The sequence below is a fragment of the Pteropus medius genome, unplaced genomic scaffold (assembly GCF_902729225.1).
Source record: "Pteropus medius unplaced genomic scaffold, Ma_sr-lr_union100, whole genome shotgun sequence".
Lineage (NCBI taxonomy): Eukaryota > Metazoa > Chordata > Mammalia > Chiroptera > Pteropodidae > Pteropus > Pteropus medius.
Window position 1 is genome coordinate 9,754,651 of NW_024342471.1, and position 12,196 is coordinate 9,766,846.

Below are 12,196 nucleotides of genomic sequence, written 5' to 3' on the forward strand. Positions count from 1 at the left end.
TAAGCCCTCATGGTGCCTCTCTTAAGGCATCCTGGAATGGTAGAAAGAGGAAAACTTCAGAGTCAGGCACATCTGGCTTCAAATCTCCTCCCCTCCATATGTTATTAGCTACTGACTTTGTGTAAACCAATTTGTTCTTCACCTATAAAGTGGGAATACTACAATTCTCATTATGAATTTATTAGATCGAATTGATTAATACATATAAAACATCTGTCTGAAATTTGAAGGCAATCAATGTAAAGTAGTTCTTATTCCTTATCTTTTTACCTGTGTTATAATAGTATTTCTGCATATTTCATCTTCCAGAATGAGCTTCTGGAAAATGAGTCATCCTATATATCTTTGTCTCTCCCAGAGCACTTAGAATAGAATTTTGTAAATTTTGTGAACTGCTTTTTAAGGTGTATAGTCAAAACCAAACATGTTATGTCTTCAGGAAAGTACCTACTGTACCCAGTATTATGTAGTGGAAAGATTGTGGTCTTTGAGAATTCTAATTAAAGATGTTGGATTAAAACAGCTTTGGTCCTTCCAGAAAAATCATAAAAATGGTATCAAAAATTTTCTTTATAAGTCATAAACTCATAAGGACAAAGACAATAGGAAAAGTCACGACAGCAATAACATTCTGAAAGTGGGAAAATAGAAGGAAGACTGTAATCACTCATTTAGCAGACTCAATAAGGCTGCTAGGCTGTCAGTGACGAGAGTGAAGGGGCTAACAAGGGAAGATTAGTTTAATAAAGACAATATCAGGAAGATATAACAATTAAAATACATGAAGCAAAACCAAACAGAATTGAAAGAGAAACAGACAATTTCAACAGTAATGGTTGGCAACTTTAATACCCCACTTTCAATTATGAACAGAATAATGAGGCAGAAGATCACAAGGAAATAGAAGAATTGAACAACACTATAAACTACCGGACCTAACAGACATTTATAGAATACTTCACTTAATAGCAGCAGAATGAACACAGTCTTCTCATGGTGTACACAGAACATTCTCTAGGACAGACCATATGTTAGGACATAAAATAAGCCTCAATAAATGTGAAAAGGAATGAAATATTAAGTGTATATTCTGACCAAAATGGAATGAAATCAGAAATTAATAACAGAAGGTAATTTGGGAAATTAAACAATATACTCCTAAATAACTAATGGGTCAAAGAAGAAATCAAAAGGAAATTAAAAAATACTTTGAGACAAATAAAAATATCCAAACATATTGGATGCAGCTAAAGCAGTGTATAGAGGAAATTTGTAGCTGTAAATACCTGTATAAAAAAGATCTTATATCCATAACTAGCTTCCACCTTAAGAAACTAGAAAAAACAGAGCAAACTTTTTTTTTTAACAGCAGAAAAGTTTTATTAGAAGGAAGTACACTTCCAGACGTGGAAGCGGGCCTGAGCAAGAGAAGCATGGCTCAAAAGGCCCAGAGCAAACTTAAAGCAAGCAGAAGAAAGAAAACAATAATGACTCTAGTGGAAATAAGTGAAATAGAGAATAGAAAAAGAATAGAGAAAAATACATGAAACCAAAACTTGGTCAGCTAGACTGACCAAGAAAAACAGAGACAAGACTCAAATTACTAAAAACGGGAATGAAAAACAAGACATTACCATCAGCTTTACAGAAATAAAAAGATTAAGGGAATATTATGAATAATTGCTTGTCAACAAATAAGATAACTTAGATGAAATGGAAAAATTCCTAGCAAGACACAAGTTACTTATAAAGTATCTCAAGAAGATTCATGGACAATGGACTAGTAGTTACCAGAAGGGAGCGGGGAAGGAGGAGGGGAAAAATAAAGAAATAAAATGTTAAAAAAAATATATATATATATCTCAAGAAGAAATTTAAAAATCTGAATAGATCTATAATGAGTAATGGGATTAAATTAGCAACATAAAAACTTTCCACAAAGAAAAGCTTTGGCCCAGATGGCTTTGATGTGAATTCTACTAAACATTTAAAGAAGAATCAAGAGCAATCCTTCCCAAATTCTTACAAAAAATAAGAGAGAATACTTCTCAACTCATTCTAAGTGGCCAAGTATTACCTTCATACCCAAACCAAAGACATCATAAGAAAATTACAAATTAATATCCCTTCTGAATACAGACACGAAAATCCTTAATATTAGTAATCATGAGTAAGTGGGATTTATCCCAGGAATGCAAGGTTGGTTCAACATACGAAACAAAAAAATACACCACATCAAAAGAATAAAGAACAAAAGTCATATATACATCTCGATAAAGAAAAAGCACTTGACAGAATTCAACACATTTTCATGATAAGAGTACTCAATAAACCAGGAATAGAACTTCCTTTACCTAAAATCAGAAACAAGATGTGTCCACTCTCATCACTTCTATTCAACACAGTATCAGAGGTAGAGATTCTAGCCAGGACCTAGAAAGTTATGTTTAGGCAAGAAAAGAAATAAAAAGTATCCAGGCTGGAAAGGAAGAAGTAAAACTATGTCTATTTGCAGAAGACATGATCTTGTATATAGAAAATTCTAACAAATCCACAAAAACCATTAGAGCTAATAAATTAGTTCAGCAAGGTTTAAGGCTATAAGATCAATATACAAAAATTAATTGTATTTAGGTTTATTCTCTGGAAATGATAAAATACAAGGTCTTTAATCTGGGAGACCACAGACTTAGGTGGCAGTAGATATACCATACTCAAACAGGAAGGTTAAGTGTAAGTTTAAAGCCTGAATGTTGAGGCCCTCAGGCATTTGGGTCCAAGAATACTAATGTCTGGTATACAATCTCAAAACTTATCTGGGGAATCTGACTACTACCACAGAAAGGATCTAAAAATGTTGACATCAGGGGTTTCCCAAAGAAATGGCTGGGTCTGACTGCCCATAGCAATAAACCTCATATGGTATCCATAGGCCTTTTAGTGATCCACTCTCATTAAATATGGACAGCCAGCCAGGGAGCAGTAGCTATTTGGGGAAAACTGTGCTTTCAATCTCTGGTTTCCCAGCCTTAGGTCTACCATTCCTTATAAAACGAGCTAAACTGCGTAAACACTTTCCCTTTGCCACTTCTTTTTAAAAATTTAGCACAGGAGCCAGTGGCTCAAGTGTTAGGAACCTTCACAGACCAGCTGCAGCTGCACCCTTAGCCCACATTCTCCGCAGCCAAATGCAGCTTCTGTAGCAGCTCAGACCTTATTTTAGACATGTATCTCCCTCACCTCGTAAGCGGCTCTATGGACCAGTTATGGCCCTCAAACTCTGGCAGGTTTCTTTGCTACTGGTTGGCTATTTTCTGTGAGAACCAGATTCTCAGGCCTGGTGGTGGGGGATCAACTAAGTCAGTTGGGCCCCTCAGAGTCCTCTTTTACCACTCTGAGAAGTTAACTTTCTTCTACTAGTTAACAATATTTTATTTTAAATTTCCTCTGCTCAAAGTATGTGCTTTCTGTCTCCTGTCTGGATCGTACAGAAACGGCCCACAGGATGGGGACAGTGTGATCCGAAGGATGCTGAATTGAGTGTTACCAGGCCTGTACGCCAAGCCCAGGGCTACATTTTTAAAAAAGGAGCCAAAATCTAGAAAGAAAGTGCCTTCCTTCCACTGTCACCTTGCAGTGTTCCTCCAGTATCCTTTATAAATTCTAACACTATCAGCTGGCAAAGGAGAAATGTACAAAAGAAGAAAGCAGTCATGGCACAGCTCTGAATAACATTTACATAGAACGGTAGTGGAAATGCTGGAAATGTATCTAATCCAAATCATGTTACATTGGAAAGGTAGAGTGGTGGAAAAAAAAAATGTGTGTCATGAGGACGAGTGTGTATTAGAGATAGAGAAAAATCGTCTTCTATAATGGAATGCCAACAGATAATGCCTACAACTAAAAAGTCAACAAGCAGAAACATATACGTAGTTAGAGATAAGTAGGTAAAGAGAATTGAGTGCATATATCCAAAAAGACATGTATGAAATGTTCGTAGCAGCTTTATTCATAATAAAACAAATAAACAAACAAACAACCCCCCCCAAAAAAAACCTCCCAAACCAAACCTGGAAATAACAAATATTCATAGAAATATTTATTTATGGTATATTAACACAATGGATTGCTATACAGTAATAAAAAGAATGAACTGATACATAGAATGACATGGATGAGTCTCAAAGACAATATATTGAAAAAGAAGCCAGATCCAGAAGAGTGTACACTATGTGATTCTATATATATGTAGTTCAAGAACATGCAAACCAACCTTTACAGGTAATACAACAGTAAATACCTTGTTTGGAGAAGGGGATTAGAGAGTAGGAAAAGATACAAAGGAACCTTTTTGGGGTGATGGAAATGTTCTATATCTTGATTTTGTGGTAGTTATTTACATGAGAATATATATACATAAAAGGTCAGTGGGATGCACGTATGATTTTTGCCCTTTATGTAAATTATGCCTCAATTAAAGAGAGCAATAAGGAGACAAAACCCAAAATAGCTAAAAGAATTAAAGTGGCTATCTCTATGAAGCAAGAAATGGGGTGGGTGGCAGATTCTTTGTATTAAGTCCTGTAGAACATCTCTACTCTAAAACATGTGAATTTGTTAACTTCAATAAAATATAATCTAAATAAAAGACTGAACTTTGGAGTTAGTCTGACCTGGATGCAAACCATTTGCAATCTGGATAATGGTGGTAAGGTTATGTGGCCTTTCTGGCCCTCAATTTCTCCTTTAAAATAAGTCTAATAGAACCACAGGAAAAATATCTGAATTTGTGTCTTAAAGTACTTGCCAAAGTGCTTTATACATAATGAGTGCTCAGTAAATGCTAGTTTCCTCACCACCTACCACTCTCCTTCCAACGCACAGACTACAGGTGAGTGCACTTTACTCCTACTTATTTTTTCTCATCTTCTCACAGTTCTCCAACCTCACTGCTCATTTATTCTCTCACTCTTTCATAGGTCACATGTGATACTGGGATTTATTAATATATATTTGGTCTACATCCTGTTCCTGGCACAGAGATCCTAAAGCCCTAGGAATTTTGGAAGTGAACAATAAAATTGTCTTGTTAATGAGGTGGCTTTTGGAAAGCCCCTAAAAGATTTCTGAATAGGGCTGGTTGCCAGGGAAACAAGTCAAGTGATTAGAGGATTAGAATTTTCAGTCCCACCCTCTGACCTCTAGAGAGAGGGGAGGGGCTGGAGACTGAGTTCAAAAGCTAATAGCCAGTGATTTAATCAATTGTGACTATGAAGCCTCCACAAACCTGGAGAGATTCCAGGTTTGTGAATATGTGGAGGTTCTGGGAAAGAGGCATACTTTGAAGAAGGCATGAAAGCTCCACACCCCTTTCCACATACCTTGCTCTATGCATCTCTTCCATCTGACTATTCCAGAGTTATATCCTTTTGAAATAAATGGGTAATCCAGTAAGTAAAATGTTTCTGAGTTTTGTGAGCTGTTCTACCAAATTAATTAACCCCAAAAAGGGGGTTGTTGAAACCTATGATATACAGCTGGTCTGTCAGAAGCACAGGTGACAGCCTGAACTTGTGACTGGTATCTGAAGTGGCGCAGTCTTGTAGGACTGAGCCCTTAACCTGTGGGATCTGACAATATCTCCACTAGGTAGATAGTATAATTGAGTTGATCTGTAGGACACTCAGCTGACGTCCAAGAATTGCTTGGTGGTGTGGGAAAAAATACACAAACTGTAATTGGTGTCAGAACTGTATTATCCAACTCACTTTTCTCTTTGAAAAGAGGACTGGGATCCCCTCTCTCACCCAAAATTATCCGTATAACTGTCACTTTCTCTGTAGACTTCAGTTTCCTTACCAGTAAAACATGGAGATCGAATAGGATAATCTCTAAGGTTCTTTTAGTGCTAACATTTCTTGATTTCTTTTTTCTGTGAAATTTCTATTTCTGTGAAGCCTTTCCCAGACCTCATTTTGGCTCTAAAGATGTTTGGTGAGGCACGTGATGTTGTCAAACAGTAACATATGGCATGCTGCTTACAGGGAACAGGTGTGTGTATGGGGTAGGGGTGGGGGTAGGGATGATGCCTTCTCTCATCTCTCTACAAATGCCAAGAGCCATGTGGCATTGAGTTAATGCCTCTCCCCAAGACTGGCCTTTCCTGGGCCACATGCATCTCATACAGCACTAGGATCAGGTGAATTCTAAGGCATCTATTCTTTCCTGAGATAAACCCCTTCTTTGCATGCAAGCCAATAAACACAGCTCTCCTGCTTGGAATAGGCACTTACCTGCCCAAAATGATGAGCCAAAATAATGTCCACAACATTGGTTGTCAAACCTGAGATCTAAAAGGATAAAAACTTTGTGTAAAGGGAATAAGCATATGTACAAAATTATCAAGCTGTCCACTTAAGATTAATGTACTTTACTGCATATATGTTATCCTTCAATAAATAAAAACACAACTCAATGTCACATATTTTCATGAGATAGTGGTTTCTAAAGACATGAGAACAAGAAACAAGTCAGAAAAAAATGAAGTCTTGCTTTCAGGGTAATAACATAGCCTGCTTTGAAATAGGCAGCTGGAAGAAATGAGGCCACAACTTCTTTGAAAATTTGAGACCAAAAAGTCACAGCTATTAGTTACTTCATTCCTGCCTGTATTTCTGCATCTGTACTGTATTTATGGATAAGACTCAACTTAAGAGCATTTCCAAGCTATCCAAGAGACAAAAAAATTTCTTCTTTGTCTAGTTTTTGCTATCTTCATTTCAGGGAGTGGGAGGAAACTGCTGTTTACAGAATGTTACTGCATTTCAAACATTTTTCTCTTAATTTTTCCCCACTTCAGAATGATGCAGATCACAGTCTAATAAATGCAGCAATCTGTGTAAATCTGCAGATTATTAGTCTATTTTCAGAAAAATTTCCAACTCAAACTTTGTTGAGTCCTCTTAAGCCTTTTTTGTTTGTTTTATGCTCAATTATGACTTGGATCAGAGGTGAAGTACTGAACTGGGGATGGAGAAGAGATGAGGGAGACATTCTTGGATACGGGTGCAACAGGATCACATAGTCCCAAGAAGTTTAAGGAAGAAAGAAGTCCAGGAATCTTCACATGGGTTATCAATGATCCACAGATTATAAATTAAAAATCAGAATTAATAACCAATCTCATTTCATGTTTAATACTCATAAGGTTATTCTAAAGTTTTATAATTGTATTAGGTTGTTACACATTATTGAGACTGTTCAGTTAAGTTTTAATGTACTCATGCTAGACAGAAATCAGAATAAATTTTAAATAAGTCAGATTATAAAAAAGAATTTCCACAGCATCTGACAATAGCATTGTTAATATATTTCATTCAAAGCTAGGGTATACAACATTTCTTCAGAACTTAAATGTGGGGAGAAATGGATAGATTTTTTAGAATCTGGTCTGCTGGTAGGTGAAATATTTTAATATTTTAAAATAATTATGAAAGCAATCAATAATGCTTATCATAGAAAATTAAGAAAATGTGTTGTCTACTGAAAGACAGGTAAAAGAATGTGCATAGGAGCTTTATTTATAATAACCATCTAACCACTCATTTTGTGTATTCACACAATATACTAAACAATTAAAAAGAGCTACTGCTACACACATCAATGAGGCAATGATAAATCAGAAAATGAGAGATGAAACAATACATATTCTATTATTCAAACTATATGAAGTTTAAGAATAGATAAAACCAGTCTACGGTGATAGAAGTCAGAATAACGGTTATTTCTGGGAAGAAAAGAAAGTATTAATAAAGAATAGAACTGGAAATATTCTGTATATCAACTGGGTGGTGATTACAAATGTAAATATTCATCAAGCTGTATACCTCTTGCCCTTAACTGTACATTCCTCAATGAAAAAGCAGATAAGCCATTCTGAGAAAGGACCTAGAGATGAGCCAGTGAACACTATTTGGTGCTTACTTTGGAAGCTGCCCAGTCAATCCAGCCTTTAGCACAAGGATCAACATTAATGAGCACAAGGCCTTCCACAAGTTCTGGATGATTGAGCTGAAATCAGAGACAAAGACAACAGTATGAAAGTTCCACTCTCAATGTTCTTCTAAAAATATTGGAGCATGGTTTAATTAATTCTTATTATGCCTTAATGCCTCAGATTTAAAAGTAAGACTTCAGAGAGGTGCTAGGGAGAATATACAGAAAAATAGCTCTTTAAATCTGACTTAGCATCTGGAAAACTAGTTTCTTAATTCCTTGTCTAATGATCTTTCCTTGCTAGGATCTCTTGGGGAGACATGTTTTTTATCTCCACAGAAGAGGAAAGCGCCTGAGCATATCTCTGCAGGGAAAGTGCCTTTGGAACCACTTGACATAAGGGGCTGCTGAGGCTTAAACTGGCTATTTCATATTCATATACCTTTGTTCCCAAAAGGGGCTTCTTAAGGTTTTTTTGAAGCCACATGATTAGGTGACACCACACTCAGAAGACTGTCCTATCAATCAGGAGGCATTTGAAAAAAAGTCCCTTAAAAAAAAATCAATTGGAACATTTCTATATAAACTCAAAACTCTCTAGCTTATTTCCTCTACTCTGATTACACTGATTATGCTCACTACAGAAAATTTGATAAACAAAGAAATTATAAAAGGCAGAAAATAAAATTTCATATTATCTTACCATACAATATCAATCCTTGTTAATATTTTAGTAAATTTCATTCTACTCCTTTCCTATGCCTACGACAAACTTTAGGTGAATCTGTATTCTAACTTCATTAACATTTTAGTATGTGTCAATCTCATCATTACAAGCTCTTCTTACAAAATTTTAATGGCTGTATACAATTCCATTGTAAGTATTCTCTAAGAATTACTTTTTATTGATGATGTACAGCCCTCATTTGTGATTTTTCAGGTACTGTAAGTATAAAGCAAGGCTTTATTCAAACCTGTATCTGGAACTGACAGAATTTATTTAAAAACTGACATAGACCTACAATAGTACCTGGTCACTTAACACAGCAGTAAGAGCTGTGATCTAGGCAGTAGCTCAAAGGTGTTGAGACTAATCCTCCATGCACTTACTGCAAATTTGCTGAGGATGTAAGCTCCAGCCCCAACTCCAATCCCAATGATGCTTTTCACACTGTGAATGAAACACATGAACATTGATAGGGTGAACTCATTTGGAGGTAGCATGACGTAATGGAAAGAACACAATGGGGTTCAAATCCTGGCTCTGATCCTTATCAAATATAGAATTTGGTCAAGTTTCTTTAATTTTCTGAGCCTTGATTCCCTACCTATAAAACAAAGATATAACCGCCTACTTCTAAGTTGATTTTAAGGTTAAATGAAGTATCACTAAAACCTGCAAATCATTCTTGAGATCTCACTCTATCACCTCCATGTCTAACACAACAGCAAGTCCTATATAGCCTACCATCAAAATATTTCCATCTGCCTCCATTTACTTCACTCTATTCCCACGACAGTATTTAGTACTAAAATATCACTACCTCTTGCCTGACTATTATAATAGTTTAACTGGTCTCCTTGCTTTTTCTCTTCTACTCCTCTCCAACCCATTCTCTCCATAGCAAGAGTAATCCTTTTTAAAAAATTGTAAACAGTTTTACTGATGTTCAATTTACACATTTGGAATGGTCATTTAAAAAGATTAAATTGGGTATCATGCACCTGCTTAAAAGCCTTCATTATTTTTTTTTTCTTTTGAATAAAATCCCAAATTCTTACCTGATCCATGAGACCTATATAATCTGGTTCTTGCCTATTTCTTGAATTTCACCCCACGCCTTTCTGCCACTTGTTCATTTGGTCCGGGACTTTTGGACATATTACTCCTTCTGTCTGGACTTCTCTTGCTCTGGCTCTCTGTCTAGGTGCTCCTTTTATCCTCCAAGTGTCAGACTAGAAGCCACCTTCTTAGAGAGGCATTTCCTGAGTAGTCTTACCTATGTAGCTCCTGCCCTAATTCTTTATCATACCCCCACTGATTTCTTCTATAGTACTTTAGTTGTGATTTACTTACTTGTTAATTATTTCCCTAAGACATAAGCTCCATGAAGGCAGTGACTATTCTGTTTTCTCACCATCACATTCCTTAGAAAGTCTATAAACACTGTGTGAAACAACTGCAAAATGAACCTACCATAAGTGAGTAAGAACAGGTGGCAGCATTTCAGCCAGCTCATCCATTGTGGGGTACTGGTACCTGAAATCCAGAAGAATACCTCCTGAATTAGAACGCACTCACATTTCCCAACTACAAGAACAGCTAGAAAAGTACAGAGTTCTTAGATAAAAGCATTCCCTTTACCAAAGGCTCCAAGAGGTGATGCGCAGTCTGGAAATGATTTTGGCATGTTGTGCAACTATCTACAACTATCATGCTAAGAAGAAAGTAAAAGAACCTACATGTTTCTATGAACAGTCTCTCAGACTAAAGGATGTCATTTGAAAAGAAGAGAATCTGACAGGTTCTGTCTCAGATTCCAAATCCCTGATAATCATGTCAATTGGGTTTCAGGTTCAGTAAACTTCCAACAGTAAGAATCAACTCAGGAAGTAGTTCTTGGTCGGCTGCTTATATTTAGGCAGCTAAGTGCAAAAGTAAACAAAGCTTAGCATATTGGGCTTTATGGGGCTTAAGCATAATCACAAATTCTGAGCTCCTCATTATGAATATTTGTTTTACTTAGGCATAGGATAACATGGTTACTTTATGGCCTTTGAATTTATGAACTATTAATCCTAAAAGGTCAAGCAAGCCCAGAAAAGTAGGGAGTACCCATAGAGATTATAGAATTACAGATAGAAAGGGTCTTAAGACAACCTCCTATATATGATGTAGGATCTGCTCTACATCTGACAGGGAAGTCGGCCTGCCTCTGCTTGAAACACTCTTAGAGATGAAGTGCTCTTGAGCCATTCGTGCACAGACAGAAAGAGGGAATGGGATCTAAGTCTTGTTGGATAAACTACTCACTGGCCAATTTGTGTTTGAGAGACACAATAGCTTGGACATAGTCAATACATGGATTCTGGAGCCTGATTGACTGAGCTAAAATCCCAGCTCCACTGCTTATTTGTTATGAAACCTTGGCCAACTTACTAAGTATCTCTGGGCTTCAGTTCCTCACTTGTAAAATGAGAATAGTAAACCTACCCCACCCATAGGGTTGTGAAGGTTAAATGACTTAATACATGTAAAGTATTTTAAAAAGTGTTAGGAATATTGTTTAAGTACTATATAAGTGTTAGCCATTATTTGTCTGTAATGTTCTATTTAACAGCAGTCATTGGTAAAGGTAGTTCTGGAGATGAGTAAAGGCAGAGAGGGGAAGAATTAGCATTGCAGAGTTTGTGCTTTCACTCCTCCCCTTCAAGGTCTTCTCAATAATTATACTGCGCATGGAAGAGTTGGGGAGACTGGCTCTGCCACGCAAATCAGGTTTAGGATGAAGCCAAGAGCTCTAAGTCCAGTAAAAATGCACCTCTACCTGACAAGGCAGCTCAGAGGGATGAGTATGGGCCTAGGTATTGGGAGTTTCAGGGAGAAACACAAAAATGACGATTGTACATAACAGTCCTCTCAGAGCAAGGAGAGGAAATACAAGAATGGTTGGTTCTACCTACAACTGTAGATTACATAACATCAGCTGAGAAGGGAAGCACACACTACTTCTCCCACTGGACTCAGTCATTTGCTCTTCTGAGTGCATATCTTCCCGGCCTTACCCTGTTGGGAAAGAGGGTGCACCTTCCTGTTGGCCTGGGGCATCCACATGACAGACAGCAAAGTGCTGGGTGATCTCTTGCATGTCCTCAAAGTTAAAGAATGCATTGAAACAGGACTTATCTGCAAGAGGAAAAATATGAAAAAGTTACAGTCTCTCCATTTCTCCCCAATTTTCCTCCACTCTATCAATTCTGTATCATCTTCTTTTACTACCTTTTAATCATTGTCCCACTAAACTGAGGTGTCTGAACAATCTGTCTGATTCAAGCTGCCCTAAAGGCTGAATACCAGATGTCTCGATGACCTGAAAACAACTAATTCTTAATTCCACACAATATCTATAAAGTGGAAACCAACCCAGGTGTTGCACAAAATACTGTCATTTTCCATGTACTTTATTCCCCTATCTGA

The 12,196-nt window shown here is 36.8% G+C and overlaps 1 protein-coding gene across 5 annotated transcripts in view; it reads right to left on the reverse strand.

Annotated features, from left to right (window-relative positions):
- NDRG3 (NDRG family member 3) overlaps positions 1 to 12,196 on the reverse strand; it is a 57,708-nt gene that overhangs the window by 13,166 nt on the left and 32,346 nt on the right. For all 5 annotated transcript variants that reach the window (XM_039864268.1, XM_039864267.1, XM_039864263.1 and 2 more), the window contains 5 exons: positions 11,785 to 11,905; positions 10,196 to 10,258; positions 9,109 to 9,169; positions 7,987 to 8,073; positions 6,297 to 6,353 (listed from right to left, as the gene is read on the reverse strand). In XM_039864268.1, the coding sequence (XP_039720202.1) occupies positions 6,297 to 6,353; positions 7,987 to 8,073; positions 9,109 to 9,169; positions 10,196 to 10,258; positions 11,785 to 11,905 (389 nt within the window). The remainder of the gene's footprint in view (positions 1 to 6,296; positions 6,354 to 7,986; positions 8,074 to 9,108; positions 9,170 to 10,195; positions 10,259 to 11,784; positions 11,906 to 12,196) is intronic.